Consider the following 25,770-nt stretch of genomic DNA (forward strand, 5'->3'; position numbering starts at 1 on the left):
TTGAAAGATGTCTTCAGATATTACCTGAGAGATATTCTTCGTTAGACAGTAACAGGTAATGTATTTGTTTGAAAATGTGAGTATTTAGATTAAAGAAATTACTTGAAACGGCAGATTTCTAGGTATACTGGATCAGCTGACTGGCCCGGCCTTGACAAGCAAGCCGGTTCCGTTTATTACAAGGCAAATGGTAATATTTTGAAATATATGCATCTTGAATGACATGGACATGGTATTACATACATTAGAAATCTTGGTAAATCTCGACAGAATGTAAAAGATCAGTAGGTCCACCTTTAGTTAACTGTAAGATGCCTTAGTACACTTGACTTGTGCCGAGTAATTTTAAAGATTTGAAAAATAACCAAATGGTTTGTGATAAATGATGAACCCATCCACTAATGTTTTGATGTGGCAGAGACTTGTATATCACATGTGATATACAAGTCTCTGGATGTGGTAAACTTGTTAAGGGGTAGTTACAGAAACATTAAAAACAGATATTTCAATATAGAATTATTTCAATTAGATAAAATGGTCTAGTTTATAGTTGGTAAATATATTCAGAAACTACAAAATTTAGAGAGCTTATCTATCTTTTTTTTGTGAAACACTTAAAGACCCGATCTGACCCAGTTGAATATCCCCCCGGACAGCCATTAAGCCTATAAGGACACCGGCACGCCTACAGTGAGATAAGCAGCAGTGTTGTGATATAAATAGTAATAGTGAGACTGGGCACATGGCTGTGTTTACATGTGTACAATACAATAACAACATACTCACAAAATTGATGTTAATCCACTTAATTTAATTTCTCCGACTGTAAATTTCACAGACATACCTATTCCAAATGTTTTGCACGAATTTAAATGTTTGTTTTGTGTAATTCTTTTTACCAGCTTGCCTTCTAGGGGCATGAGGGTCCCGCAGATATGAAATAGATGTGTATGGTCTGTTGACATTTTCATTCCAATGACATGAAGCGAGGAAAGCACGAGTCTGATATTGCTTGCTTCCAAAGGCAATACGCTTATCCTCATAAATGTTCAGTGTATTGTTGAAACTTTCAACAAAATATGTGTCCTTTCCTAGTTTGAAATCTTGAGGATTTTTATACACTGTAGAATTTTGAATAACACCACGGAGAAGTTTTTCTGCTACTGGATCAGTTATCACCAGTCTGGAAGGCTCATAATTTGGATCTTTTTGACATCGTGATGATTTTGGGCAATCTGTATGGTTGTCACGATAATGCTCCACTACATTGTCTAGTAGCTTGGTCAGAACATTGGCATCACCGTCACAGTTTCTAACAGCCCAGTGGAAATGAGTGGCGATGGGTTCAACTTTGTCGTTAAGTTGTTCAGACCAAATCTTTCCCTCTTTGTACTTTGGTCCTGACGCGACAGCAGACAAAGATTTCTTCATACTCTTAATACCATGCCATGTATCATTTTGATTTTGGGTGAATGGGTGATCTTTCACCAGTTTGTTTATGGCCATATTTCTATCGTGTGTATGTGTCCTTATAGAAATATCCTGACTTTCAAAATATTCATATATCTTCTCTGTTCCCATCTTCTCATGACGTTGTGTAACTGGTTCATCAACCTTACTTATGTGAACACAGTCAAGAACTTTGTGAGTTTTGTCTCCAATAACCACCACACTGGTGTCTTTGGAATTTTTGCGCCAGCCATGACGAGCATCCGTAATGATATCAATACCGTCTAGATCTTCATAGCTGGCAACTTCCTCCAGAAGAGCATCATTGATGGATGTATCATATTCAAGCTTAACAAAGTCCTTGTAGGTGGAGAAAAACTTGTTTCTTTTTTCAACTGACAGAATACCAATGCCAGCCCCATTACAAAATCTTCCATAATGGGAGGGCAGCATCCCACTGCAGACAAATGAATGATTAATTTTGTCATTAATGAGGTACTGTCCTGTTGGTAGGTATGGTGAGGAAGACCATAAGTAGGTATGGTGGGTTCGACTTTTATGTGAGCATTTCAGTTTCAACACACCCACATGTCCTTTACGTGTTGATGTTTTTACCAACAATTTTCCTTGGCACCGCCGGGCATGGTTTGCTGCAATTTCCATAAGTCTTGAAACTGAGTTTTGAGTTGTTACAAAGAACTTCTGATTCACTTGCTTCCGTGTAGCACGCAGGTATGCTGCTGGTATTGGTGGAATTTCTTTGTGATGCTTGCAGGATTTCTTTTCTTCAATCCAAAAGTCCAAAATATTTTCAATTATGTCAAAGTTGTTCACTGGTCTGTTCATTTTTTTCATAAGATGTTCTCTAACAATTTGTAATTTCCCAAGTAATATTGCTTTTTTTTGAAAAATCTGCTGGAATTTCTAATTTGAATGATGGTGGACGTGTCCTTTTCTCCGACATGTTGAAAGTTGTGAATTGTATAAATGAGAAACTGATAATGAACTAAAGTTTGGCCCACACATATGTGTCTCCTGGATATGGAACATTCTAATATTCCCTCACAAAGGGGAACCAGGGAATTATAAAAACATATACAAACATGTAGTTGATCTACAAAAAACTTGAAAACCAGTTATAAAATTACATCAAACAGATTGTAATATATTAAAAGTATTTTATTTACACCTTTTGGTGATTTTATTGTAAATTGTAGACACTGATCAATTGCTTATTACCCCTGTGTTAGGCTGTGACCATTATAGGAATACCTGAGAATGGTCCCGCCAAAATGCCACATGGCTCCTCTGTGACAAGTGGGCCGCTGAAGGGGTACTGAACGTAACATATTATTACTACTTCTTCTATCAACGTATATATTAAATGACCATTGATACATTCTTATAAAAGATAAATTGTTTGTATCTTTCAGTTTTCAAATAGAAATAGTTCGAAATCATACAATGAGTAAACACTGTTTTCCCCATGCACACCCTCCTTAACCTGTGATGTATTGGTCAGAACTAATTACTTCAGGGGGCTTAGTACAGATTAGAACAATGAACGAAATGGAGGGAAAACAAACTATATCTCTGAAAGTAACACAGCTTCAAAAGGATACCATTCGTCATTTATTTCTTCACAATGGATGGGATTTTGATGAACACATGTGTGACATGACTTGTTTGGAGTCTGGGTCAGATAATGAGACTAATAATGATAAGTTTATTATTGAGCAGAGAGAAGGATATGAAGAGTGTCCATATTGTTTCTGTAAGCCATGTATTACTGGTGAAGTTAACCGGCAAATGTGGTGGGAAACTAAAAATACTGAGCCAAACAAGCAAAATAACAGTTTTAGGAAAGAAAAATATAAGCGTTTTTGGACAATGCTTTTCCACAGGGAAGTGTTTTTGGACGATAGATACAAAACAAAAAAAACTGCAGGCTTTGCAGCAGGACCCACATAGGAGAAAGCTAGCCTGGCATAAAAGGGATATTTTACCTAAATGTGTGTTAGACAAAGTGAGAACGTGGTTCCCTAATCCACAAGATATGCCCTACATGGGCCATTTGTGGGAGTAATCATTAGCCAGACTCTGGTCAAGCGTGGTGATCTATAGGATACACTGATACAAGATAACCACTAGCCAGCTATTATCATCCCCTTGGGAATCGGGGAACCGGGAATCAAGGGCCCTAATTAATAGAGTTGATGCCGTTCTCAATGGTGAGTAATAATGAAACAATTTAAAATTTAATTAGAACTTTACATGGATGATTGTTGTGATATAATGAAATTGTTTAGACTATAAACACGTGGAGCAATCCTAAGGATTCTACTTCCGGTGTAAACATAAACATTGGAATAGCTGTCAATCAAAAATAGTGAACCTTACTGCTTCAACATTCTATTCAAATATTACAAAAGAAATATATTTTTGTTTGTAATAATGTTAACATAACCATATTCAGAACATAAAAGTCTGTGAGCATGCTGAAAAATTAGGTGATTATTTCATTAAATATGTTGCTTTTCAAAGAAAAGTTCCTCTGAAGTGACTGTGGACAGAAAAATTGAATTCACCACCATCTTTTTGATTGGTCGCTATTTATACCCCCAACCCGGTCTTTAAGCTTACGATAATACCATAGTATTAATGTTTATGTTGTGCCAGGCTTTTTTTTTCAAATGATCAAAATAGTGTTGTATTGATCATTTTCATGATAAAAACAGCTATTTTTTATATGGTTTTACATGGATATATATTATTATATAATATGAAACAGGCAATGCCTGAAAAGAGCGAAGCTAGCTAGTATGCCAATGTATAACATAAAAATATAGTGATAAACGTTTCGCCGTTAATAACGAGAAAGTAATAATAACCGGAAACCAGAATGACTTTTCTGAAGATGCTATTTCTCAGAAACTTGTGAAATGCTTTGTAGTATGTAGATCTATGGTCAATATCAACATGCAAAGGATTTTATGAATTTGCAGGAATGTTTGTGAATTGGTTATCTCCATTGCTTTGTGCTGACTTTCAAAACCCAACATTTTTATTTTCTGTTTGGGGTTGACCATTTGGAATTGTTGTCGCCCTTGGTTTTGCATAGTACAGTATGTGTGATCATTACCAGAGACATGTGTGATCATTACCAGAGACATGTGTGATCATTACCAGAGACATATGAATGATTTATTGCATATAATGTGTTTATATACCAGACATTTATCTCTGTATATACCAAAAATGAGAGTTTTCTAAACAGCAGTTCAACTGTAGGTATATGGCCCCATGTAGTTGAAGGATCAAAGCATGACATTGAATACATGCCAATTATTTCCATTGCTTCCTTTCAACCATACTTTTATGTGAATGTCCAAATGAATTGCTGCTGCTTTCACTTCAGAAAGTGTAGCCCAACCATTATTGAATAGTGTACAATTTATGCGTCCTGTATGTGGAATTAGAAATTGATGTGTTTTGAACCAATTTTAATTTTTTTTTTAAATCTTCCCAGAAAATCCAGTTTTTATACATATCTGTACAGATGTACTTTCTCAGTCTTTGAGAAAAATCACCATGTAATGATCATGTAATGATAAACATAAAATTGCATCACTTCAACACCAATGGTGAACATGTAAACTTGATTCACAGGGGCATGTCTAGTCTTATATTTAAAAATAAATACATTTTGTAGCCAGAAATAGCTATATGTTAATTTATATAGGTATTTCTAGCTATTTTTTTAATATAAGACAAGACATGTCCCTGTGGTTGATTAGAGGAACAATTGTTATGTTCCAATGTAGACAGAGCTATAACCAAGACACTGGACTGTTAATTGTCTTTGATTATTTCCCCTTATTAGCCTTAATTGATACAAAGTAGAATAATCAGTGAGCTTAAATGAGTGATTTCAAATATGTAATACCCAAACCTGTATAGTAATCAAAACTATAAAGTGCAGTACAGTACAATACAGGTCTGACAATGTTATGTCTAGTTATAACCAGAAGTGGATCCAGGATGGATAAAAAATCTAGACAACAGTTACAATTCAGGATGTCAATCGATTTTATTTCTGATTAATATCACTATCAATATAACACTTGAGAAAGATGTAGTATTTTGTTGTTCATGGTGCAAAGTCAGCAGCTCATATCTATGTAGTTGTTGTTCTAGCCTCTTTATTTCAGCTGCTGCTGACACAACTTCCAAAGCTGTATCTGAAAAAATACAATAGTTACAAATGTTTTTTTTTTCTTCATATTTTTCATTTAATGACAACACTCTTAAGCTAAAGCTTTCATTTTTTCTACATGTCCGGAGTATGCTTTACACTATCTCAACAAATATGATGTATATATTCTATGTATGTGCTATTCCCACCCTATACATTAAGTCTTTTGACATGCTTGCTGTTTACTTTATAGACAAGAAAATAGAAAACCTATGTACATACATTTTACATGTATTTTAATTGGTAAATTAGAAAGCTCAGGATTCATATCAGGCAAGGTCATGGATGTTAGAATACTCAGGGGGTGGGGTCGGATAAGATATGTTTACTGATGGTGGATAAGGTCATGGATTAATAACACTCAGGGATTAGAATAGACAGTTTCAAAATTTCACTTGTATTATATTGTAGTTACCGATGTTTATTATAGAGGAAGGAAAATCAAATGCATACAATTAGTCAAGCTGTCACATCATTTATGATTATGTTTGACTGGTTAATAGATTCAAATGTGGTTTATTAAATATTTAGTTATAGAATATTTTCATTTTCACTCAATGCCAATATGATAATCAACAGGAAAGTGTTTCATTAAAAAATATCACATTATCATTAGATATCCCAAATATTAGTGCCAAATGGAGGCATTCCAGTAATATACACATTTCATGTGGCAGTACATTTAATAATCTGTGAGGGGAAAATAAGGTTAAGTGTGAATCAGATGTAATTTTGCAACATTGATATTGTTGGTAACAGTAACATAGCTGGTAACTACAATGTAAACTTAATGTCTCTACCAACCTTATGTATATACTGTGTTCTATAGTAGAATTAGAAATACAGTAAGATTTGAGATATTATCATTTTTTAATTAAAACTGGTATTGGGCACCATTGAAAATTAATAGCTAATGCATTTGATATAATCACATGGACATATATTTTAAAAATAGCCAGAAATACTTATAAAGTCTTTATATGGGTATATCTGGCTATTTTTTTAAAATAAGGCTAGACATGCCCCTGTAGTATAAGTTAACATTAATAAAAGCATGCATACATGATGAGTGTGTTTCAAATGGTATCAGATAGCCCGAGTTACTTTCCTCTGGCCCTAACACTACACCAGACATACATATCAGACTGCAGTATATAACGTTAGGCAAACCTTGCCACGAGAAAGTGAAAGTACACTGTTGATGACTAAATACATGAAGACAAGATTCCAAACTTTCGCAGTAAATACATGTACTACACATACATGTACTTCGTTACACTAGTCTTGCTGTACAGTACACAGCGGTGACATTACCTTGTAGCTTCTACTTTCGTTTTGACATGGTTTTGTACGCCTTCACCCACCTCCAGCTCATTTTTATATCGCTTTTACTTACGTTTTAGGTTCCATGAATTGTAGAATATACAACACCGCCCTCCAATATATCAGGGTATCGGCCGTAACTGTTGCCAGTTCCCCACGAGCACGTTTTTACCATTTTCTGTTTACATATGTATTCTCGCGGTGTTCAACTGCGGTCCGACAAATTGACGGAGGTAATGGCGGACAATCGACCTCGCGATCTGATTGGCTAGATTTATATAGCAACCACGTTGCCTAGGAACGACATGGAGGGTGCAACATCTCGGTACATTTTCGGCAATCATCGGAAATATGCCGAATGTTCCCAGTTCCGTCCTCGAAACCATAACTCGAGCTACATTTTATTCGCACACTATAAGAGATATTTTTTACAAAAATAATTAGTCAGAATTATGAACACACCAACTGGATTTACGTAACGTTCGACTTTTTATACAGTTTCTGCAGACAACTGGAGCGGGTTGCACACGCTCTCTTCCGGCAGAAAATTTTCAGGCTGTACCATCCCGTACGACGTTATGCGAAGCTGGACTAGAATACTGTACATACGTGCACGTTAACGGTAAAGAGCTTCGCTCGGGCAGCTTCGCTGCCCGAATAGCTTCGCTCTTATTATAAATAAATTAAATTATATTATATAAATTATTTATATCCATATAAAACCATAGTAACCTGTCCATTTTGCATATTGTAAGTTATAAACCATACATGGTAAGCATGTGGCTAACCATTGTAGACTTATTCCAGGTGTCTTGACATACAGATGATCCAGTTACCTGTGCACGTGCGTTGCCATCCAGTCCAAACGTTCATTGGCTTGTTAACTTTTCTGAAATTTTCATACTTATTTTTTTTGCCTATTACTGATCATGATCAGCACCAGTCATTTATTGATGTCAACAATTGGCATATATGTAATGATTGGATACTTTTTGATTAGGACTCCATTATTATATTTGATGATATTGAATATTTATGCTGGCGTAAAATGGGGAGTACAGGTGTCATGATCTACCTTGATATACATGTACGAACTAATTAACTTCAACCAACCAACAACAGATCGAGCTAGAACTCCTGTGCTCCAACCTTGAATTGTAAAACTAACTTATTTGGCAGCTTATCAATCTTCACCCTTGTTTAAAGGCTTCCATGGGCGTGTATTTGAGTACTGGTATGTGGGACAATATACGTCGTGCTGAATGGTGTTAATGATCCTGGTGAGACATACAGCTCTGTTGATGGACCAGAATATAATATATATATAGGTGCAGCCTGAAACATCACTCTCATTTTAATTCTTCTTTCAGCCATCATTGGCTAATACAAAGTATGTGTAGCATATGTAGGTGTAACACTGCTAGTTTGTCTATATCTTTGGAATTCTTTCTGTGCGCTGTACATGTTTGGGTCCCAAATTATATGTATGCATATATTCAAGCAAAGGTTTTATAAGTATTGAAAAGCCAGTGGCTTTTGTTCGTCTACTTTAGGATAGTGGGGTAAGGATATAGCTATAGGTTCCTCTGAAAGAAAGCTCTGACTGAATTTTGCTTTCTTGGTGATTTATATATATATATGGCTGCTTCAGTAAAGAATGTTATGAATGGTGATATGACCCCTAGAAACTAGAAGAGCCATTTTCTTTCAACTTTTGACCATGAATGAAATATAATGTATTTAGGTTTTACATTGCTAGTTTGTCTGTAAGTTGATCATAACAAATCAGACAGACCTTCTTTCTGTGTAATGTATTTCCCATACCATATTTGCATATATTCAACCAAAGGTCTTGAAATTGTTGAATAGTAGGTGGCTTTTGTTGAGGTATAGGTTCCTCTAAGAGAATGGTCTGGTGGAATTTGCTTTCTTGGTGATTTCGTAGATATGGCTGTAACCAAAGGTACATTTGCTGAGTCATTTTCTTTCAACTTGTGACCATGAATATTATAATTCAACTTATTTGTTTATGTTTCTTCTTGATATGCAATGTAATGAATATATGATGCTTTCTGGGACAAATCTCATTTTGCCAATCTTTTTATGATGCCGTATCTGGCATGGTGACCTTTGCACTCTTCTGTACAGAATGCACATATACAGTCATCTGCAAATATCCTGATGGTGGATGACTTAACATATAAAATATAAGTACAGGAGATCGTTTTTGAATAATAGACACAAGATGGGTCAAAACGATTTAGAGACACCTCGGCCCCGTACCGTACTCGGCCAGACACCTCGGCCCCAATACTTTCTCGACCTGGACACCTCGGCCTCTATCTATAGTATATAATAGTGTGACTGGCTATACTGTAACATGTAATGAATGTTATTAATAATTGAGCTAATATTTTATAATTTTATTGTTTTGAAATCACTTCCTGCTTTATTAATAGGGGAGGTAACTAGCAAGAACTAAAATGTATATTGTATTGCGGTTACTTCCCCTGCCGTAACAATTTATTGCATATGGAAAGTTATAAGAGGATGTCAGCCGGTATATATCATTTCGTCGCATGTTTATGCATGCACTTAAACGATGTATACCGTTACCAGTTCTTGCCACGTGGAGGCCTCCTCTTTCAAGAACTAAAATGTTTTTTGTTTTTTTTTGTGTGACCTGCCTGGGTGTAGTTGGCCTGGCCTTGTTACGACTAGTGATAATCTTGTCGTCACTGGAATAACTGGTCGTTGCGGAGTTGTTGGTATACTCCTGAAAAGGAAAAGAATTTAATTAAAATAACAGTCAAATGATATTAGTAAATTTCCAATTTAATGTCATTATACGAGAAACCATTCGCATGGGGGTATTTTGACCGATATGTATAACTTAAGTATTGTTTTATATGTATCTTTCCTTACCTCATTCGTCGTCTGGTGTTGGTCGGACCTTCGCTGGGCAGTAGATCTTGCCGACGGTCTTCAAGAAAGTCAAACTTGACATCTCCTGCTCAGCATACTAGAAATTTGAAATATTAGTGATTACATTTAAAAAAGATTACATTTAAAAAAAAAATCATGTTTATAATATATGTACAATGTACGCAATTCCTTTTATAAATTATGAAACAATATTTCTTTATCATTGTAAATGTACTACTTACCGGGAGTGCAGATGTGATGCTGCCATCCACTACAACCGTGGCACTGCAAGGCTTCCTGACGTGGTCGAACGGACTTGGCACAGGCGAGGCACAGACGAAACATAATTAAAGATAATAATTTGATCAAAAATGATCAAGTGATTTGTTCTATACTTTCACTAACTAATATACCTCATGTGCCTTTCACTGATTGGCTAATCGATTTTCGGTAATTGACTGAGCTACTCATATATGAGGTACTCTATTAAAACAACAAGCCCTGCTCCTTAGCTCCAATCGCCCAGATAAAGATAATTCATATTACTTAATTAATCATTTGAATTGATGTCATTTCAAATTATAAATAATTAAAACAGCACTCAAGAATAGAATAAGAATAAAACAATATATCAGAAACGTATAAACATAACACATTATACGTCTCAGAAAAAATCAAACAAAGGCAAAACATATTTCAAAATTGATATTTAATAACATTTTTCCCTGTAAAATGAAACTTCTTCGCACATTTAATACATACGTACATGGATACTTATACAGTACACTGTATATTATAGAGTAGGGCCGACTTTTACCGAAGCTGAAATTGTCTAGTCACCTCGGCCCCGACTGACATGCGCCAGGGTCGAGGTGTCCAAGTTCCGGTCAAAACATGTTGCAGAGGGGCACTCGATCCGGATTGTATTTGGGTAGTGTCCACAAATACTCACTCAGGTGTCTACAGCTCAAGGAGTTGCTGATCCATCTGAGCGTTGTCCCTACAGTCCTCTGCTATGTAGAGAAGTATCTGATGTGGGACCTTATTAAATGCTGTGGACAAATCAAGAAGGATAAGTGTCTTTGTTCTGACAGATTAATAATCTTGACTAAGTCTTAAACGTAATGGACCATTTGTGTTACTTCCAGTTTGGACAGTTAATACAACAACAAAAAAATAAAACCGTAAACAAAAACAGCACTTACCAAGTTGGCCCAAGTTTCCTCTGGCCCTGACACCAGACCTGGACATTCCGATCATCAGCTTGTGTCAGTATATAAATTTATCTCATATCATGTGTCAACTTGAGACCTCAGGCATCCAGTTGACCCTTGAGTTTTAACAATGTCAGAAGTCAAATCACTATTTCTGAGAAATGTGAAGGTCAAAACATAAGTCAAATAGATAATTCAATCGGAAGAGTCACTCAGATCTCAATTTGGGGAGTCAAAAACATACTCTCAAGGGTCTACTTGATGCCCTGAGGCTTCATTTTTCCCGTGCAATGAAATAATTATTTTCACTAATACTATGTCTTTTGTTTTTGTATTGTAGAATGACGATTGCCTTTTTTGCCTTGTCCGGACTTGACATGTTGAATTCATTACATGTTATAGAGAAAGATAAAAAGGAGATTATCGATTGGATCTATTCATTACAGCTTCTTCCTACAGAGGATGGTAAATATTTCTGTAACACGGATGTATTTAAAATCGGGATAGTTTATATCATTAATGATTACCAGTACCATCCTTGATGCCTGTCTAAATTAACTAGCAAACACAATTGTACAATGTAGGTGTTGATCTTAGTATAAATATTGCTATGTGAAAGTCTTCTCATTATCTTATTTCAATAACCAGAAACTTGTCTGTTATGCTCAATATGACTTATTACTTATTATATATATGTAACCCTGGTAAATACTAGCCCCAATATACCGCTCAGCTAAAGGGATCTTCTCTTTAGCTTGATTGGTTGAGCGTAGACTAGTAAGCCAGAGGTACCAGGTTCGATCCCCAGCGGAGGCAGGGATTTAAATTTAACTAATCATGCGCTCTGTTACATTGGTGCTGATGCATGTACGGACTCCAGAATGATACTCACAGCTGCTTGCAAAAGCATTGCTGTTACCCCTAGGCCTGGAAACTTGAGGACGAGTTCTTTCCTGGAGTATGTAACCCTGGTAAATATTAGCCGCAATATACCGCTCAGCTAGTGAGATCTTCTCTTTAGCTCGATCGGTTGAGTGTAAGACTAGTAAGCCAAAGGTCCCGGGTTCGATCCCTAGCAGAGGCACATGCAATGTATAATGATCGAACAGTTATTTTCGATCATATTATATAGTCTTTTCAAAATCTGTCCAAAGTAACTCTCGTCTCTAAATTCTTCAATTTCAATTGTCAATTGGTATCATCAAACTCTAAGTAGATATTCCAATGGATGCTATGCATGAGTATAGTATTTATTTGATATTTATGATATTGATTACCCCTGTCGAGCGTCTTGTGATCATTAACCAGAAATCTAGCTCACTGGTCTGACCATGCCATGCAAATGAATGGACAAATTAAAGAAGGTGGTCAACTTTAGATATAAAACATAACATTTTCATAATGATATTTTTAGATAGCAGATACATTTTAACTTTTAAGTTAGATGTGTAATTAAGGGCTTTGTTATATTGCTGTAGCACTGTTGTTCCTATCTATGCAGTTGACTCCAAATTAATTCCTTGTTTCTTATTATGTATGTTGTTACTTTTAGGCCCCTGCTGTTTGAAAAACAGGGGGACTATAGGTTTACCCTCCGTCCGTCTGTCTGTCTGTCCGCCTGTCTGTCTGTCACGCAATAGTTGTCCGGACAACTCCTCCTAAAGTACTACTCTGATCTTAACGAAACTTGGTTTACATACTATCCATCCTTGTTCTTAATGATAGAAAAATCCCAAAATTTAAACACGTGTTATTTTTATAAGAGACCACAAAGTCAAGCAATCAATGTTCTTAATTTTCAACCTTAGTCTTATACTTTTGCTGCACAAAAAGTTCTCAATTTATGTCAAGTGACAATATTCCAGCTATACGGCTCACAGAAACCATTGGGTAACATGGCTGATATGCACCCATTTCATTCTTAACTATTACCACAAAATGTGTTGAAAATTAAAAGAAACCAACCTTTCCTTCTATGCAGATTCAAACTTAAGCCAGTGTGGATTCAGGGGTTCCACAACGAATGGAAATGCTTTCGATACAGAAAAGGTATTTATATGTATTTACTGTCCTGTTTGTAATCAAATCCCAGGTAACCAAATGTCTTTCTGTGTTTGCTTTGTTTGCTTTGTTTTGCTCTTTAAACTTTAAATTGATATTTTACTAGTTTCGAGAAACCAGACAAATTTTTTTATGAAATATTGTTTCCTGCTGTCTCCCTCTCTTCTCTCTCTCTCTTCTCTCTCTCTCTTCTCCCTCTCTCTCCCTCCCCGTCTCTCTCTTCTTGCTCTTGCTCTCCCTCTTCACCCTCTCTCTTCTCTCTCTCCCTCGCTTTCTCTTCTCCCTCTCTCCCTCCCCCTCTTTCTTTCCTGTCTCTCTCTCTTCTCCTTCTATCCCTCTTCCTCCCTCCCCCTCTCTCTGTCTTCTCTCTCTCATCTCTCTCTTTCATCTCTCTCTGTCTCTTCTTCTCCCTCTCTTCCTCTCTCTCCTTCTCCCACTCTCTTTCTCTCTCTCTCTTCTCCCACTCCCTCCCGTTCTGGCATACAAACACACATGGTAGCTACATCACTGTATGAATTGACTTAAATACTTGACCCAGCTTTCATCAATATTCCTCAACTGAAAACTTTCCATTAGAAATTAAAAGCATTATGGATTTAAAAGGGAAATATATAAAAACCTTCCATAAAATCTGTAATACTTTCCAATGGGATTTTCTAAGTTGAGGATTTTCCTTGGGTTACAGAATATTGATGAACTTAAGGCCAGGTATATGTAGGATATCTATCATAACTATACTACTTTTCTAAATGAATATTAATACAATATTTACTGCATCTATTTTTCAGGCAAGACTGCATCCAATACAACTGGACAGTGGCCACATTGCTATGACTTACACTGCCCTGGCATCCCTCCTCATCCTTGGAGATGACCTTTCTAAGGTCAACAAGAGAGCTATAGCAGCAGGCTTGCAGGCATTACAGCAGGAAGATGGCAGGTTAATGTCAGAAGCTAGTCACTTCATTAATGTTCTTTTTCTGCCTTTTCAAAAATAAGTTTTGTAGATATATATAATTGCTATCGTCTTCTTCAGGAGTAAAGTACTGTTATCAGATTCAAAAGTGTAATGAATCATGTAGACAATTATGTTGAAGAAAACCTAACATTTGAAAATTTTCACAGAAAATCAATTTTTGTAGGTTGTCTCCCTTTTACTTCATGTTTTATGTTTACCATGTTCAGGACATGACAACAAATTTCAGCAGCACTGGTCTTTTGGGCAAGTTTGGGTTCAAAAGTACAAAAATGTATTTGTCCATAGGTCCATTGAGGTCTAATCATACTGAATCTTTAATGCGAGTTCGAAAACTACATGGGGCAGTTACCAGGTACTGACCATATGCCAGTGGTTTTTCTCCAGGTACTCCGGCTTTCGTCCACCTCCAAAACCTGGCATGTCCTTAAATAACCCTGACTGTTGAATAGGACGTTAAACAAAAACAAACAATCAAACAAATCTTAAATTACTCTAAAGAAAAGGTATAAAGTACATGAAATATGACCTTTGGTTGATGACTGTCAATAAGTGAGTAACACGTAGTTTATACAATATGTTCATACAATTTAATAATAGTTGTATTGTGAGTATGATGTGTGTATTTGTAATCAAGTTATTCAAGTGAGTTATCTCCCTTGGACTTTTCTATTTTATATTTTTGAATATCTACATTACACAATATATTACTTGAGCCACTGTTGGAAAGAATTGATGTAAGCATTACGTGCTATTTGATCCCATTGACTGAAAGCAACTTTGTAAATCAATTTTTGTTGCAAGGAAAATATAAAAATTACAAGAAACATTGTACTTGTCCACTTGGGAAGTAGTCATCAATATTTATTTGTCCTCGGACCAAATCTACTGGCCCATGTAGAATACATACAGAATTTAATTCATAATATCATAATTTTGTAAAAACATCCTTTTACATTTTGAAAAAAAGTTTATACATGTATTTCCTTTGTGTATCGATTCATCAATGTAACGGATCGCAGACTGGTGCATCGATTCATCGTCTATCCTTGATTTTTAATGCAGTTTTGTGTAGTTTTCTCCCTTGACCAATGTTAGCATACATTTTGTAGTAAACAACATGGCTGCAAGGCCATTCCACCGGCTTATAAAGCTGCCTGTTGGAGTTCTTTCACATTCAAATATCTAAATTCCAGAACGCGTTGTCGGAAACAGACAAAATGTATGTTTTTAAAAAAATTGCGACAAATAATATTCGAGAAATACCTCAAACAAAACATGATTACTGTACGATGGAATACCATATATCTGATTGTTCATCAGCTTCTAATATAGCGTTGATACGTATCGTATCGTGACCCTTGTATCCGTATATCGCTACCCACCTAAAGCGATACACAGGTCTGTTTGTAATCTAACAACAGAATTTAATTCAGTATACAGTGTATCATAGTGTGGTTAAAACATAATTCTTATTAATAAAGAGTCAATTCTTAAGTTTGTAATTTAACAAAAGAATTTAATTCATATTATCATAGTTTAAGGCACTCATTTGTCTGTTTCTCTGTTTTTTAGATCTTATTTGTCAGTTTCTCTGTTGTTTAAATTTTCATTTGTCATGTTTCATCTTGATTATAACTGCTTTTGTTTTAAAACTCAGAAAATAGTCACTTTTCAGTGTTTAGGGACATAGAAAAGATGGCTGGTAGTCGCGCCTGACAGGTGGTCGCTTAATTCAGGTTGCTAGTAAAGTAAATAAGGTTGAGAGAGAAAAAAAACAGGAGAGGGAGCCGCTTAATTCATGTGGTCACTAAGGCATGTTTGACTGTATCTGCTTGGCTAATCATGCAAATATTTACAAGTTTATAATGTGAAAATGTTTTCTTTATCAGCTTTTGCTGTGTACCAGAGGGCAGTGAGAACGACATGAGATTTGTCTACTGTGCTGCCTGTACTTGTTATATGATTAATGATTGGAGTGGTATGGACACGGAAAAGGCTGTAAACTTCATCAGAAATAGCCAGGTGAGTTGTCTCCCTTCTTATAATCCTAAATACCTCTGCAGTAGAACTGTCTTTTTATATAATTATGAAAAAAAATCAGTTGTCAGTCAGCCACATAACTGCATGGAGGGGTTTGAACGTGCAAGCACTAGTACTGCGAGTGGCACAGACGCGAACATACATTTGGTGATCTATCATTATACAAATAATCAGCGTCAAAATGGACCATTCTTAAGTTATATGTTTCACTGCTTTGGTGAAATGTGAAATGTCCACAACTTTCATTTAATGTACTGCTGTACGTATTAAGTAATTATAAGTATGGTTTGTAAACTTTCTATGAATATTAGAATATGTGAAGGTAATTAACTCAGAACCACTATTGAGAAAATTCCCTGGACGGCAACTTTTTCTTGTTGCAATCAAAAATGATTATAGCAGAGACTTACATACATTAAGGGATACACAACTATCCTGCAAAATTGATAGATTAAATAATTCCAATTATTTGGTTACAATTTTTCAAAATTGACAATTTAATGATTTCAGTAATGTGATATTTTGTTTTTGACACACGGTTTCCACAGGTAAACTTACGAGCAAATTAGGTCAGGTAAAAGCAAAGAGGCCACAGCAACATTGATATCTATACATCTATATGTATTTATCTGGTTGATTTGATGTATATTATACACATACATGTATACAGTTTAATTAGCTGATTACAAAAAAAGCATGTATACATGTAGTTTAATAAGCTGATGACTAGAAAAGTTTAAGTATTAAGAAAAACTATTGAATGTTAAAATTTCTCGATTTTAATACACATACAGAAATGATGTGCATGTCTTGGCTTATGTGTTTACATGGCAGCTACGCCCTTGTCAGTCATGAGAATTTCATCAAACCCCGGGTTTTAATGATCCTGTACCAAAACCTTATCCCTATAATTAATCTGATGCTTTAACCATATACTTGTATTGAGGCACAGTGTTCTAGTGGTAGGACGCAGGACAACATGGCCGAAAGGTCACTTGTTCCAGTCTTGGCACTTTACTTCGTTGTGTTCCAGTTGACTCATGGTCAGCTGTAAATGAGTACGTGGTTGGGCAGTGCAAGAAATGTGTGTGTAATTCAATTCAATTCAATTTTATTCCAGGGGCCTTACAGCCCAAAGGTTTACATAGTTAATTGACATTAATGAACATGTTGTAATAAACATAATTTCACATTTGGAGAGTGATCGATTGCGACGTAAACACAATTTTAAATATATGTTCTTATTAATTATATAAGTATTCTTTGAGTCAAAGTATTACACAAATATTGTGAAAGACACCGATATGTATACTTTGCATATAGATAGATATTTATGTGTACTGTCTGCAGTACTTGTTGTTCCGACTGGAATAAACATTACATCAATACATCTCAATAGAAATGAAATATAATATTTGAAACGAACACAACAAGTATTTACTTATAATGCTTCTGACCTTCGTTTATATGCAAAATGAATAAATTTTCCAAGATTACTTAACTCTTTGACATTTTTCACACTCATGAGTTGAATAAGTTTAAAAATGCTAGGTCTACGATAATAGTATGGTTTCAAATATTTAGTACGTAAGTCTATGTAAAAAGAACATTTTAAAATAAAATGGAACTCATCCTCAATATCAATATTATTGCATAATGTACATCTCCTATTTTCTCTTGTTACATTCCTGTATCTTCCACTCTCTATATTTAGTTGATGCGACGATAATCTAATTTTTGATATGTACTTCTTGTATCGGTGATCGATAGGTTTCCTTAAATAAAATTGCAAGCCAAAATTGTCTATCAAATGTTGATATAAATAACCTTTTGGAGAGTTTCGAATATTACATAGCAGTTCTTGAATATGAATTTCTTGGAATTTGCTTTCGATTAATTTGTAAGTAATTTTACTTTCAAAAGTGCTGTTCCATAAATACCCTAATCCTAGTTTTTCTAGTTCTAGTTTAATATTCACTATCCACTCATCATTATTTAGTAACCTGTGTTCATAGCATGCTCTCAACACACAGTTATCAGTATCTTTAATTTTAGTCCAGTATTTCAAAATTTTCAATTTTCTAACTATATACATAATTCAAAATAAACTAAATCGTGACTAGTACTTTTCGAAACGCCTAGACTTTTTTTACAAAACAGTGAGTGTACTTTTTCAACCTCGGTAGCTTTGTGAAAGCCCCACACTTCACTAGCATAACTTAAAACACTGGTAACGTAGGTATCAAAAACTGAACATATCGTTTCTATATTAAAATAATGATTTTTCATTTTATTCATAAGTCTGAAATACGCTTTTCTCCCCTTTTCTGCGGCATGTTGCTGTGTTTTATTAAATTTGCCATTATAGTTAAAAAGCATACCAAGGTAGTTAAATTCGTTCACAACTTCAATTTCTACCTTATTATAAAACCATTTCTCATCTTCTTTTAAGCGTCCACCATTCCGAAATATTACAATTTTTGTTTTCTGAACATTAAGTTTGAGTTTCCATTTATCATTATATGTAAACATTGCATCGAGCATTGATTGCAAAGCGCTCGGTGATTCTGCAATTAGAACCGAGTCATCGGCGTACATTAATAAAAATATAGATATCATACCCAATTCAACAGATGGACAGTTTTCATTGATGAAGTTGGTTTCACAATCATTTACGAAAAGACTATACAAAATTGGCGATAAAATTTCCCCTTGAAAGAGACCGATTCTGTTAGGGAAATACTCTGAAATGCGGCCATTATATTTTACACGAGATTTGACATTATCATACAATGATTTTATTATCTTTAGTAACTTCCCTTGAATTCCTTGTCTAATTAACTTACTCCATAAGCTGCTTCTATCTATGAGGTCAAAGGCTTTTTTATAATCAACAAAACAACAATATAATCTTCGCTTATGTTTTAAAGTTCTACTAATTAATGACTGGAGTGCAAATATTGCATCTATAGTTGAACAACCCTCTTTGAAGCCGAATTGAGCGTCAGAAATAACATTATTGTCTTTATCCCATTTCATAAGTCTTCTATTAAGAACAGATGTAAATAATTTACCTATACAACTGACCAAAGTTATGCCTCTATAATTACCTGTGTCATTAACATCACCTTTTTTATAGATTGGAATTATACAACCACGTGACCACATTTCTGGGAAAAATCCGGAATCAAACAATTTTCCAAAAAGTTTTGTAATGCAAGGAAGTAAAACTTCTTCAAAATCTAAAAATAATTCATTAAACATAAAATCTTCGCTACAACTTTTATCACGTTTTAGCTTACGAATGGCTATATGTACTTCATCTTCTGTAATTGGCTTATCTAGTTCTTCGAAAACAGCCGACTCTACATTTTCGGATACCATACTTGAATTCTCAGTTTCGTTAATATTACTTTCTCCCATGTTTTTGAAATGTTCGACAAAACCTTCTAGATTTATATTTGACTTTGGTTTACTATTTCGACTCTTTGAAAAGTATTTGTAAAACATTTTTGGGTTCGACTTTCTTAAATACTCTACCATATCACCTTCTTGATGCTTGTATTGTCTTTTTAATCTCGATTCTAGTTTCTTATACTGAGATTTTTTCCTTACGAGATTAGTATGATTTTCAGCCGAATGATGTTTATTAAATTCAGACAAAGCCCTTTTATAATCCAAATATCTACGTTTACACTGTTCAGTGAACCATGGTTTATCGTCTGTTTTATTTTTATTCTTATCTGAATTATAGATTACATTATCTTTTGCCGTCTTTACATCACAATTTGGTAAAACTACTCCATTAATAATGTCACAAAAGGTCGTGATGCAGTTATCAACGTCTTCTCTAGTGTTAAAAGGCATGTTACAAGCATCCATAAGGTGTTCAGTTACAGTATTTAGACCATTCGATAATTCATCAGTATTTTCCTTGTTCCATCTAACACTTGTGAAACGTTTCCCTGTACATGGTTCGTTATGATTTATATCATTCGAACAAGATTTATCATCATTACTTGCGTTAAAATGACTACAATCCAGACTAAATGACAATGGCGAGTGGTCAGACAAAGTATTAAACTCACCAGTAGAAAATGTTTGAACACATGAAATAAATTCACAATCAACAAGTAAATAATCAATCAAACTAGTGCCATTGTTGCTAAAAAATGTGAATTTCCCTTCTTTATCTCCTGAGTGACGCCCATTTACAATACGCATGCTAGTTGATTTACATAATGTTAAGAGTTTCCTGCCGTTAGTATTTACATTTTTGTCCATGTTCCTGCGCTCTATGTTATTTTCATCACTATTATATTCATAAATGTTTACACTTTCTGATCTATCCAGACCATCATGCACTATGAAATCGGGTCTCGTACCTGTACGCGAGTTGAGATCACCAGTGACGAACGTATTTCCGTTTATTTTAAAGCGACTTATGGAATCTTCTAGATTTTGGAAAAGATCAATATTTCGATTGCGATAAAACACACTGTTTTCAGGTGGAAAGTAACAGAAGCATAGGAACATGGGTTCTAATGTTACATTTAATGTTAACCAGATTATACAATCATGAATGTTTTCAACAAGTTGAATCATTGGTATAAATTCACTTTTGTAAAAAATAACTACACCACCTCCTTTGCCAATTGATCTTGGGAAAACATGAGCACAATACCCGGGTAAATTTATCTCGTCATTAGTTGATATCCAACATTCGGAAAGACACACAATATCATGTTTGTACAGAATTTCCAGAAAGTCAGGATCATTGAGTTTACGGACGAGACCTTTGCCTATATTCCATGATAGGATAGACAGATCACCCTCCATTCTGTCCTACCTATTGTCTCTCGCTTCCCATTGAGTGGCTGGCTGCCCCCTTGGTCTTTGCGGGCCTCTGTGTGGTGGTTCGTTGTTGATGATTCTGGTCCGTCTTGGCTGAAATGATGTTTCTCCAGAATCCTGTCCATTCCTGACATGAGAATGGTTTCCAGGACTATCCCGGTGGCGTGTTTGTCTGGGCGGCTGCTGCCGTCCTCGAGTAGGGGTCGTATCAAGCTGACTGGTCTCCAAACCAGTCACTGGTTCGTGCGTTCTGTGCATGGGGTCGTGGTCATTGGTAATCCTACAAGTTTCACTTGTAAGCTGTGTGCTCTCCATGGAGTTTAGAAAGACACTGACTGGTTGCTAAAGGCCCAATAATCAGGGATGACAATTTGTAAAGCACTTTGGGAGGGCTCTGTTGCTATGATATAGTGGCATATAAAAACTCCAATTTATTATTATTATTATTCCCTCGCGACGAAAGTCGGGGAGGGGATATAGCGTTCCGTTCGTACGTAAGTACGTACGTAAGAATACCTCGAACGAGTTCGTGTTTCAGGGTGCCAAGGTCAAGGTCAAGGTCAGCATTACTATTTATAGAAAATCTTTGTCAGCGCTCTTGTGACTTCATTTTTGAACGGATCCTGACCAAACTTCATATATGGGTCCAGCATGGGAATACCTCGAACAAGTTCGTGTTTCAGGGTGCCAAGGTCAAGGTTAAGGTCATGTCTATTGCAGTTCAGTGCAAATGACAACTGATGTTATTTCAATGTCCTGCAATACTTTTTATAGAAAATCTTTGTCAGCGCTCTTGCGACTTCATTTTTGAACGGATCCTGACCAAACTTCGTATATGGGTCCAGCATGGGAATACCTCGAACGAGTTCATGTTTCAGGGTGCCAAGGTCAAGGTTAAGGTCATGTCTATTGCAGTTCAGTTCAAATGACAACTGATGTTATTTCAATGTCCTGCAATAACCCCCCCCCCCCCCCCCCCCCCCCCCCCCCCCCCCCCATAGCACGCGAGGGGATTTGTATCGTTTGCGATGCCTTGTTATTATTTGTGATTCCCTGATCATATTTTGTGTAATTAAGTAAAAAAATGAATTTCATGACCCTGGAGTCTCACATTTGCCCTTGCATGGGGAGGGGGAAAAATTTACTATAGTTTATATAGGGAAATCTCATTTTTGACTATTATTTGTTTGATTTCTATTGGAATTCATTCTAACCTGGTTAACATTATCAGTTTGGGATGACAGTTTGATGGTATGCACATGTTGGCCCTGGCTGACCCGCAGGGGCTGATGGGCAGGTCCTAAAAGGGTCAAATTGACTGAAATTTAAAAAAATCTTCTTATCAAGACCCAAATAAGGTAGAATCAAATGATGAAAGGGTCTTAAGGTGCCTACATGTAACTAAAGTTATGAATTTCAAGACCCTGGGGTCTCACGTTTGCCCCTGGGGAGGGGGTAAACTTTACTATAGATTATATAGGGAAATCATATTTTTAACTATAATTTGTTTGATTTCGATTGGAATTCATTCTAACTTGATTAACACTATCAGCTTGTGATGGCAGTTTGATGGTACACATGTTGGCCCTGACTGAACCCCAGGGGCCGATGGACAGGGCTAATAAAAAGGGTCAAATTTACTGAAATTTCAAAAATCTTCTAAAGGCCCAAATAAGCTATAGAATGAAATACTTTTCATAGATGGAAGGGTCTTAAGGTACTTTAATAAAATTATGAATTTCATGACTCTGGGGTCACACGTTTACCCCTGGGGAGGGGGTAAATTTTGATATTGTTTATATAAGGAAATCACAGTTTTGACTATGACTTGTTTGATTTCTATTGGAATTATTTCCAACTTTGTTAACATTATCAGCATGGGACGACAGCTTAAGGACGTTGTAGCTAGTATCCGAGAATCAGGAACGATAACTCTTTACATTCGGAACACCTCTAGATTATTTCTTTTGTGGGGTCATCTAAACGCTTAAATACGCTTCGATGTCAAGGATATTTATAACGTAGACAATAACATACAGCTGTCAGACGCAGACGACAACATGGATTCTTCCCGGAATGATAGAGGTCTGTTTGCTGTTGGCCATGGGGGTAAGACTTCCCGAAGATCTAAAAGGGGGGTGCATTTTAAAGTTGACACTTCCCGAGTTGATTTAATAGAGGATCACTCCTACGTTTTAGTGAATGAGGCCCCAATTAATATTGTTGCTTACACTCTCGACATAGGTGCCTAATGATAATATTGACCCAACGTGGAAGATTGGTAGGCGGGTTGTTGAGTTAGAGCTGCTGGCTCAAAACATGTTCTGAGATGTATGCAATTCGCACTTCCATCTCTCCAACACCCAGTGCAGACTTGGACTTGGAAGCACGCTCCATATTCAGTGCACCAAGGCAGTGTGTGATGCTGTATGCCAAGTGGACTCTGGAAAACGGGGATCATCAGGGGCGTTTTATGTAAATTCCAAGGCTGCTATAGGTATGTATTTTATGAAATATATGTAGTCTAGTCAATAACAACAAAAATTACACAAATTTATTGTTGAATAAGGTTATATAACTGCCTAACACTGAATAACAGTTTATAACTTTAACTTGTGTATACATGTATAGCACGCGCAGCTCACTGAGTTTATAGCTGATGCTATTATTGATGCAGGGACATTGTGAATCATTGTTAAGTCATAAATGCATGCACATGCAGGTACAGTTTCTCAATCTGTGTAGAGATTAGCCACAGATTGACCAATTATACAACTTACAAGACTAACCTCAGTCCTTCATGAATCATTTTATCATATATAGCCATGGGCATCACGCAGAATAAAGCCTGAATCATGCATACTGTATACATTTTGAAAATGTATAGGCCAACCATGTGCACATTGAAAACAGGAAAATGATTTAATGAGCATGACATGCAAGAACAGATAGGCATAGACGAGGTTACAACAATATTGTCGAAATGATTCTCGGAATTCGATGTCCAATGCAGACAAGTTGTTTAAAATATTTTGTGAAGTCCTACGTACGCCGTTTCGGAGGAGGTACGAGGAAGGTATAACACATTTAGATGGTAGGCCTATAGCAAGCAGCATGAAGCTCGAGAAGAAAACATGCAGGCAATTTCAATTTTTACATTATGATATCATTTATGATAACATAAATTTTTAAGCCAATAGAAATGCTTCTTACATACAGTGTTAACTTTTATATGTATGATTTTTTTTATTAAATTGTTGAATTTCATTGTAAATAAATAATTTAAATGTTGTTTAAAATTGAAAAAAAAAATATGGATAATGATTAATTGATTTAGGTATGGTTCATGCTGGAATTGGCCCATCACAGGTGAATAATTTTCTGGTGGAGTGCAACATACCCCCCATTGCTACATCCACTCTTAAAAGAAAAGAGTCACTGATTGGAAAGGCTTTGGTGGAAGCTGCATCAACATCATGCAGAGATGCTCAAACTGAAGAAAAAGAATTGAGTTCAGAAAAGGTAATTTTATTGGACATGTTTTCTTTATCTCCTTTTGCATTACATATTTTGTCATATATGTCACAAATGGTAAGTTCAAAATGTACATTTGTAACCAAATTTTCAGCAATTTAAAAAATTATATTATTAAAACTCCATTTCATTATGTAAAGCATTAAACTATACTTTCAGTTGTTACAGTTCAATACATAATATTAACCATTTTGAATGTTTCAGTCTTGTAGAATTTTTTTTTTACCAAAATTCAGCATTTACTTCAAATAAGTGCATGTATGATATCGTGTGTACCTGTTTACTGATTAGAACAGCCATTTTCAAGAGACGGTCTGTGGTATTCAACATACGTCATATGATGATAATGTCAACAATTGCCATTCCTTGGCCGAACTTTGTGAGGTGTTAATCAGCAACTAGTTTTGGTAAGGTTATATAGTGAAAATACCATATACTGGTGAATATATGCCAGGTAATAATAATGAATTATTTTACTATATAATCAACAGGGTCACATGGCATTAATATCATTATTATCATTAATAATATCATGCTGAAATTAAACCTAGTAAACCTAGTAAGTCTGTTCAAATGAATGACCTTGGCCCACTTTCTAGGTCACTTGGGTAAAATTTGTTAAAAATCTTATCAATGACCAAGAGGAGGACCTATAGTCATTGCTTCATCCATCGTCATTTAAAAATAAATGTTGTATATTTTCCTTTTCGTTCCATCGCTCAGTGATTTAGATTAGGGTAATCAGGACGCCCGCGACCTACATAGTTAGCAATATGGCGTCGAGTCTAGTATGAACTTTTGACTAGCGTAAAGCGAGGGTCTATACGGACGGAATAAAACACCTAGATGGGACTAAATGGGTGTTCTGGGGTAAATAAATATCTCATTTATCCTTATATGTAAGGTAGGTGTTATGTCACACCCGATTTTATTGTATTTGCACCAAATTCTTAGCGACACCAAACGGTGACAGATAATTCCACGTTTTCATGATATAGTAGTGCGCTCTGGCCCTACACCAGACATGGTGACAGGGCCAGAGAAAATTCGGGCTATATATATGTCTCGTCGGACAGTGTGACCGACAGCATGACTACAGTTTTCTATCGGCGGTAAAATATTAGCATTTGATGTTA

At 35.7% G+C, this 25,770-nt stretch overlaps 1 protein-coding gene and 2 long non-coding RNA genes across 3 annotated transcripts; 1 reads left to right on the plus strand and 2 right to left on the minus strand.

The window, feature by feature from the left end:
• Positions 1–5: 5 nt before the first annotated feature.
• Positions 6–24,634, plus strand: LOC117318439 (geranylgeranyl transferase type-1 subunit beta-like; the record flags this gene model as incomplete). The annotated part of the gene is made up of 7 exons (XM_033873425.1): positions 6–55; positions 11,507–11,631; positions 13,148–13,215; positions 14,016–14,167; positions 16,096–16,228; positions 23,345–23,597; positions 24,438–24,634. Coding segments are annotated over 6 exons (612 nt in total), but the record flags the coding sequence as incomplete, so codon positions are not given.
• LOC117318436 lies at positions 5,515–7,231 on the minus strand. Its single transcript, XR_004530362.1, has 2 exons — positions 7,101–7,231; positions 5,515–5,690 (listed from the first exon to the last, which is right to left on the minus strand). It is a non-coding gene; the product is annotated as an uncharacterized LOC117318436 (long non-coding RNA).
• Positions 9,364–10,318, minus strand: LOC117318437. The gene is made up of 3 exons (XR_004530363.1): positions 10,195–10,318; positions 9,953–10,049; positions 9,364–9,803 (listed from the first exon to the last, which is right to left on the minus strand). It is a non-coding gene; the product is annotated as an uncharacterized LOC117318437 (long non-coding RNA).
• Positions 24,635–25,770: the final 1,136 nt, after the last annotated feature.

The sequence above is a fragment of the Pecten maximus genome, unplaced genomic scaffold (genome assembly GCF_902652985.1).
Source record: "Pecten maximus unplaced genomic scaffold, xPecMax1.1, whole genome shotgun sequence".
Classification (NCBI taxonomy): domain Eukaryota; kingdom Metazoa; phylum Mollusca; class Bivalvia; order Pectinida; family Pectinidae; genus Pecten; species Pecten maximus.